We start from the raw sequence: 6,989 nt of genomic DNA, 5'->3' as shown, positions 1-6,989 counted from the left end.
ATCACTTTAGTAGAGGTTAATCTTGGTTCCAGAACTTTTGTGGCTCATCTCTGTACGTCTTTGCAAATTCAAATCTGGTCTTCTGATTCTTACTGCTGACGAGTGGTTTGCATCTTGTGGTATGGCCTTTATATTTCTGCTCTCGAAGTCTTTTTCAAATAGCGGGTTGTGATACCATCACGCCCTGCCCTGTGGAAGCTGTTGGTGATGTCATGGACTGTTGTTTTTTGGTTTTTCTTCACAGCTCTCACAAGGCCTTCATCAACTGCTGTTGCTTTTCTTGGCCAACCTGTTCAATATCTGGTTGTTAGTACACCAGTAGTTTATTTCTTTTTCAGGACATTCCAGATTGTTGTCCTGGCTATGTGCAATTCTTGTGCAATGGATCAGCTCGATTTTCCTTCTTTTAATCTCAGTATAAAAGTGTCATCTTCGTACATGGCCACTATCGATACCAAGATCAGTGTCTGGCACTTATTTAAAATTAGTCCGTATAGTCCGGCAGACCATCAGTTTATTCAGCAAGTTAAACACTTACCACAAATGTACCTGAGTAACATAACATTTATTAAGTTGGCTGCCAATCAATCAAAGGCAAAAATACATGAAAAAATATTTAACAACATTTATTATTATTATTATTATTATTATTATTATTATTATATGGAATTTACATTTGGGGTCTTTCAGGCAATGAACAACTTTGCTTTAAGGAAGTATTAAAAAAAGGTGACCATCAAAGTCTTGAAAAACAGTAGATTTATTGAGGTTCAATAGCAAATCAAAAAGGAGCAGCATTTAGGGTTCCAGAGACATAATATTACCCAAAATCAGAGTGCACTTAGAACATAGTTTCCATTTGGATATCAACAAATGATTATTCAATGTTTCAACAATGTGCTTAGGATTCATTTTTATGTAACTGTGATTAAAAAAAAGCCAAAATGAGGCAAGAGAAGAATCTCTGGGCACTGTTCATTCAAAGGAAAATCTATATCAGATTTAGTCTCTTGCACAAATGATTGATGCAGTTAATTTCAAACCACATTCCTGTGTGGTAAATTTATCTAATATTGCTCACCATAAATCTGGCAAAACAGTTTCAGTTGAAAGAGCCATCTCCTTTTCAACTTCACATGCACTCACGCACCGTGTCCAATTTTCATTAAGTAGCCATTTATTTATTTTCCAAAAGCTGAAACCCAGCACATGTGGTATTAAAATTTCATTTGCTGAGTAAAAGGTTGATTGTGCGCAGTTGATGGAGTCTTCAGAGCCAGGCCTTGGTCCCATGAACTTCCTTTATCAGTGTGAAGCTGTCTATAATTTTTCCAGACTGTGGATAAAATAATTAATTCAGTGACACAGTTCCTGATGGAGTCATTAGTTTGACAATTTTCTATAAGTCAATACTTAAGACGACAGTATATTTAAATTAAGAATGAACAACAAAAGTATGTGATACAAAGTATATACTGTTAGAATATATAACATTTTAAATCAGTCTAAGTTCAATTACTTAATGACATTTAATATGATAAAGTTCTGTATTCCTGTATATAATCTGAACCATGGGTGACAATTTGCATGTAGGGTGTCTACATTCAAGCACTATTTGAACGGTGAATGAAAAAACAGCGAGCCCCATTGCCATACTAGTGCAAGGTTGTGCATATAAAAGTCAAATCACTGCTCATGGCATAATTACGGTCCATAAATATTCATGGTCCGTTATTCTGGTGGTACTTCTTGAATCACTATTTCACTGTCATGCTAAGGTTGGAAATATTTCTCTAGTTAGAATTGTATATTCATTTAAAAAAAAAAACCTCCCAACATCCAACTAGTCCATCTGTTAATTTTGCAGCGATTGTCACTGACAAACTTAGCTTCTTTGATCACATTATATCAACCACCAGAATATGGAGTACTGCTCAGATTCTCATATGCTCAAACCATTTATTTAATGCAACTCTTTATTTGTTGATCACATTTTATAGGCTATATATCCTCTATGAAGCATTTAAAATTTGACTGCTCACTAAGTTTATACCTTATCAAAATGTTTTCATACGACTCCCTGTTGTTTTAAGAATTAAACCAAATTCTTCTAGGATTTCCCAACCTCAGTGATTTGCACATGTAATGTTGGGACTCCAGGACATTTTCCAGGGCCACAATACTGACGCATGCCATGCAGATAGTGAAATACCACATGAAAGAAAGTACACATGAAATTTTATTTATGAGATTTGAATAATATCCAACATTTAAAAAAAACAAAACAAAACACTAACCTACTGTAGTAATGACAGTCGTAGTTAATATTAAATGTTATGAAATAATAAAACACCATTCACTTTATTAGAGGCACTGGTCCACCTGCACGTTCATGCAGTTATCTAATTTAGCCAATCATGTGGCAACAGCACGATGCACACAATCATGCAAACAGAGGTCAAGAGCTTCATGATGTAATCAATGCCATGAGCAAAAACCTTATGAAGTGCTTATGCAAAATATTATGAATGTGGCAATTTAAAAAGCTTGCAAAACATGGATATAATTACTTAGTTGAATTGCTGCATTTTGTTCAAATATATGCACTATATATTTTACATACTGCAAAATCAGAAGACATTTTACTGACAAATGGAAGTCACTGTAATCCACTTATGACAACATTCAGCTGGGAGAGCACAGGCACGTGGGTAAGATGGCCATACGTAGGTATACATCATCTGTAAACACCCGGCTCAAAGGACTGGTAAGATGGCAGCAGAGTACCTCCGAATTGTGTCCTTACCACTCGTTCGCACACTCGCAGAATATACTACAGTAACAGTCAGGTAGTAGGTACTTAATCACCAATAATACATACTGAGTATTCAGATCCAGTCTAACCCTGTGTCCAAAATCACTCCCTACTCACAATATAGTGGACTATATAGTGAGGTCGCCATTTTGTAGTGCTGTCCGAATGTATAGCGAGCATTATTACACCCTATATAGTGCACTCAAAGTATCCCACAGTGTATCACGAAAAGTAGTACACAACCTATGGTCACTAACCAAGCAATATATACACCACCATGCATTGTGGTCGCGCTGAAAGAAATCAAATCAAAAGCCTCAAATTTGTTTTAATAAAAGGCAGCAGTAAAGAAGAAAGTATTTAGCCTTGATTTAAAAGAACTGAAAGAAGCAGCAGACACAAACTACTTTGTATTTATTAATGTGGGAAATGCACTCAGTATAATATGTATTTATCACAAAAATACAAGCATGTATTTATTATTTTGAAAACCCACCAGCCGGCTGATCTGGCACGTTTTAATTGTGCGACAGTAACGACGTAAATACCAGTGCGATGGACAAGTGTTCGAAAGTGTTTTTTAAATTTTATCAATGAGCTCACTATATAGTCCTCTATATAGAATTCCCTAGATAGTGAGTAGGGAATAGTGAATGAGTGAGTGATTTCGGACACAGAGTAAGATTTCTGCATAGCAAGCGTCATCATATTCTTTGGAGTTTTACAACAGCTAGCATTACGTTACTGCCACCTTCTGGAACTAGTCCGTTACTGTCTCAAAGCGGAAAATAAAATGAAAATGAAGCTGATTTTACCTGTCATTCTATTTAATTTTAGTTCATGTTGCACTGTTCAGTGTAGTTTTTATTTTAACAGTCATTTTTATTTTTTCATGGCTAGTTTTAGTCTTAGTTTTCATTAACTATATTAACCCTGGGGCGGCACGGTGGTGTAGTGGTTAGCGCTGTCGCCTCACAGCAAGAAGGTCCTGGGTTCGAGCCCCGGGGCCGGCGAGGGCCTTTCTGTGCGGAGTTTGCATGTTCTCCCCGTGTCCGCGTGGGTTTCCTCCGGGTGCTCCGGTTTTCCCCACAGTCCAAAGACATGCAGGTTAGGTTAACTGGTGACTCTAAAATTGACCGTAGGTGTGAATGTGAGTGTGAATGGTTGTCTGTGTCTATGTGTCAGCCCTGTGATGACCTGGCAACTTGTCCAGGGTGTACCCCGCCTTTCGCCCATAGTCAGCTGGGATAGGCTCCAGCTTGCCTGCGACCCTGTAGAAGGATAAAGCGGCTACAGATAATGAGATGAGATATTAACCCTGCTGGGCAAGTATAGTGGGGCAAAAAAGTATTTAGTCAGTCACCAATTGTGCAAGTTCTCCCACTTAAAAAGATGAGAGAGGCCTGTAATTTTCATCATAGGTATACCTCAACTATGAGAGACAAAATGAGGAAAAAAAAACCCCACAAAATCACATTGTCTGATTTTTAAAAAATTTATATGCAAATTATGGTGGAAAATAAGTATTTGGTCAATAACAAAAGTTCATCTCAATACTTTGTTATATACCCTTTGTTAGCAATGACAGAGGTCAAACGTTTTCTGTAAGTCTTCACAAGGATTTCACACACTGTTGCTGGTATTTTGGCCCATTCCTCCATGCAGATCTCCTCTAGAGCAGTGATGTTTTGGGGCTGTCGCTGGGCAACACGGACTTTCAACTCCCTCCAAAGATTTTCTATGGGGTTGAGATCTGGAGACTGGCTAGGCCACTCCAGGACCTTGAAATGCTTCTTACGAAGCCACTCCTTTGTTGCCCGGGTGATGTGTTTGGGATCATTGTCATGCTGAAAGACCCAGCCACGTTTCATCTTCAATGCCCTTGCTGATGGAAGGAGGTTTTCACTCAAAATCTCATGATACATGGCCCCACTCATTCTTTCCTTTACACGGATCAGTCGTCCTGGTCCCTTTGCAGAAAAACAGCCCCAAAGCATGATGTTTCCACCCCCATGCTTCACAGTAGGTATGGTGTTCTTTGGATGCAACTCAGCATTCTTTCTTCTCCAAACACGACAAGTTGAGTTTTTACCAAAAAGTTCTATTTTGGTTTCATCTGACCATATGACATTCTCCCAATCCTCTTCTGGATCATCCAAATGCTCTCTAGCAAACTTCAGACGGGCCTGGACATGTACTGGCTTAAGCAGGGGGACACGTCTGGCACTGCAGGATTTGAGTCCCTGGTGGTGTAGTGTGTTACTGATGGTAGCCTTTGTTACTTTGGTCCCAGCTCTCTGCAGGTCATTCACTAGGTCCCCCCGTGTGGTTCTGGGATTTTTGCGCACCGTTCTTGTGATCATTTTGACCCCACGGGGTGAGATTTTGCGTGAAGCCCCAGATCGAGGGAGATTATCAGTGGTGTTGTATGTCTTCCATTTTCTAATAATTGCTCCCACAGTTGATTTCTTCACACCAAGCTGCTTACCTATTGCAGATTCAGTGTTCCCAGCCTGGTGCAGGTCTACAATTTTGTTTCTGGTGTCCTTTGACAGCTCTTTGGTCTTGGCCATAGTGGAGTTTGGAGTGTGACTGTTTGAGGTTGTGGACAGGTGTCTTTTATACTGATAACGAGTTCAAACAGGTGCCATTAATACAGGTAACGAGTGGAGGACAGAGGAGCCTCTTAAAGAAGTTGTTACAGGTCTGTGAGAGCCAGAAATCTTGCTTGTTTGTGACCAAATACTTATTTTACCGAGGAATTTACCAGTTAATTCATTAAAAATCCTACAGTGTGATTTCCTGGATTCTTTCCCCCATTCTGTCTCTCAAGTTGAAGTGTACCTATGATGAAAATTACAGGCCTCTCTCATCTTTTTAAGTAGGAGAACTTGCACAATTGGTGGCTGACTAAATACTTTTTTGCCCCACTGTAAACAACCCAAACCGATGCCTTAGCATCGGAAACAAGCTAATGTTAGCCTGACCGCGACACCACAGTAACATGAGATATACGCTAAGGAGTGTTACTGTAACCACTACCATCTTAGCTTTGTGGCCAATTTTTTTTATCATCGAATCCAACATAAATCAAGTAGGAGTTAATTACCAGTCAAACAGAAATGTGGCTAACTCCGCATCGGTTTTGAATCCTTTCAGGTGTTTATGAGTGAGAGCATGTGCAGGGTAGGGGTAGCTTATGCACAAGCAATGATCATCACTCCATCAGACACTCCTCTTGGCTCTGGTTGGTTGTTTTGATTTGGGCACGGTGGATTCTTACAAATGACATTAGAAGTATGAGTTGGAGCCAGAGGAGCCCGAGTTTTCACTGATTATTGGTCTCATGTACTATTGTCAATACGTAGTGACAGTTTTAGCAAATACTGTATGACAAAATAGTGCTATACAGGTTACATACTGCTGCTTTAAAGAGGTTAATTGAAACACACTAGTGATTTTTTTTTTTGCCTGGAACTTGTGTGAAAATTACCTTTATTTTTATGTTTACACACATATATATATATATATATATATATATATATATATATATATATATATATATATATATAATAAGACAGTTTTGAATTATGATAAAATGGCAGTGAGTTAGTTTTAGGCACTGGGGACACTGCTGAGTGCTGTTTCATACTGTGAATACAGACTGGGGAGTGTTTTTACCTGGTCATCAGAGACCTGCTCCAGGTAGATGTGTGTTGAGTTGATGAGGTGCATACGTGTGTAGCCATAATCAGTGCTTCTGAAGGCACTCCAGTCTCGAGGCTTGGGGATAAACCCATCATGTTTTTCTCGACACCCCTAAGAAAGTCAAAACATTGGCCTTATTATCCTTGGTATAGTTTCCTGAGAATAAATTTCCTGTATTTGACATTCTTTTCATTTAATTTTCTTTTTCAGAAACTTTCAAATATGTGGACTGTAATTTTATTGCTTGACTTGTTATTTATTTGGATAAATCATATGATCAAGATAAACTTAGAGCCTACACTGAGCAGTACAGGCACCGATTTTTTTTGTTGTTGTTGTTGTTCTTAAATGATTAAATTAATCAGGAGAAATTTATTTCAGGGTTTAAAGATATAAGCAAATTAAATTAAATACTAACTTAAACTCCAATTTGAGTCAACAAGACACTTTCACTAGCCCAAGTCAT

At 38.5% G+C, this 6,989-nt stretch overlaps 1 protein-coding gene across 3 annotated transcripts in view; it reads right to left on the bottom strand.

The window, feature by feature from the left end:
* Positions 1-741: 741 nt before the first annotated feature.
* Positions 742-6,989, bottom strand: part of acp7 (acid phosphatase 7, tartrate resistant (putative)) — a 53,524-nt gene continuing 47,276 nt past the window's right edge. For all 3 annotated transcript variants that reach the window (XM_060933953.1, XM_060933954.1, XM_060933955.1), the window contains 2 exons: positions 6,497-6,634; positions 742-1,336 (listed from right to left, as the gene is read on the bottom strand). In XM_060933953.1, the coding sequence (XP_060789936.1) occupies positions 1,271-1,336; positions 6,497-6,634 (204 nt within the window). In that variant the 3' untranslated portion in view covers positions 742-1,270. The remainder of the gene's footprint in view (positions 1,337-6,496; positions 6,635-6,989) is intronic.

Source organism: Neoarius graeffei, chromosome 11 (genome assembly GCF_027579695.1).
Source record: "Neoarius graeffei isolate fNeoGra1 chromosome 11, fNeoGra1.pri, whole genome shotgun sequence".
NCBI classification, from domain to species: domain Eukaryota; kingdom Metazoa; phylum Chordata; class Actinopteri; order Siluriformes; family Ariidae; genus Neoarius; species Neoarius graeffei.
This window is presented reverse-complemented; position numbering and strand designations above follow the sequence as displayed.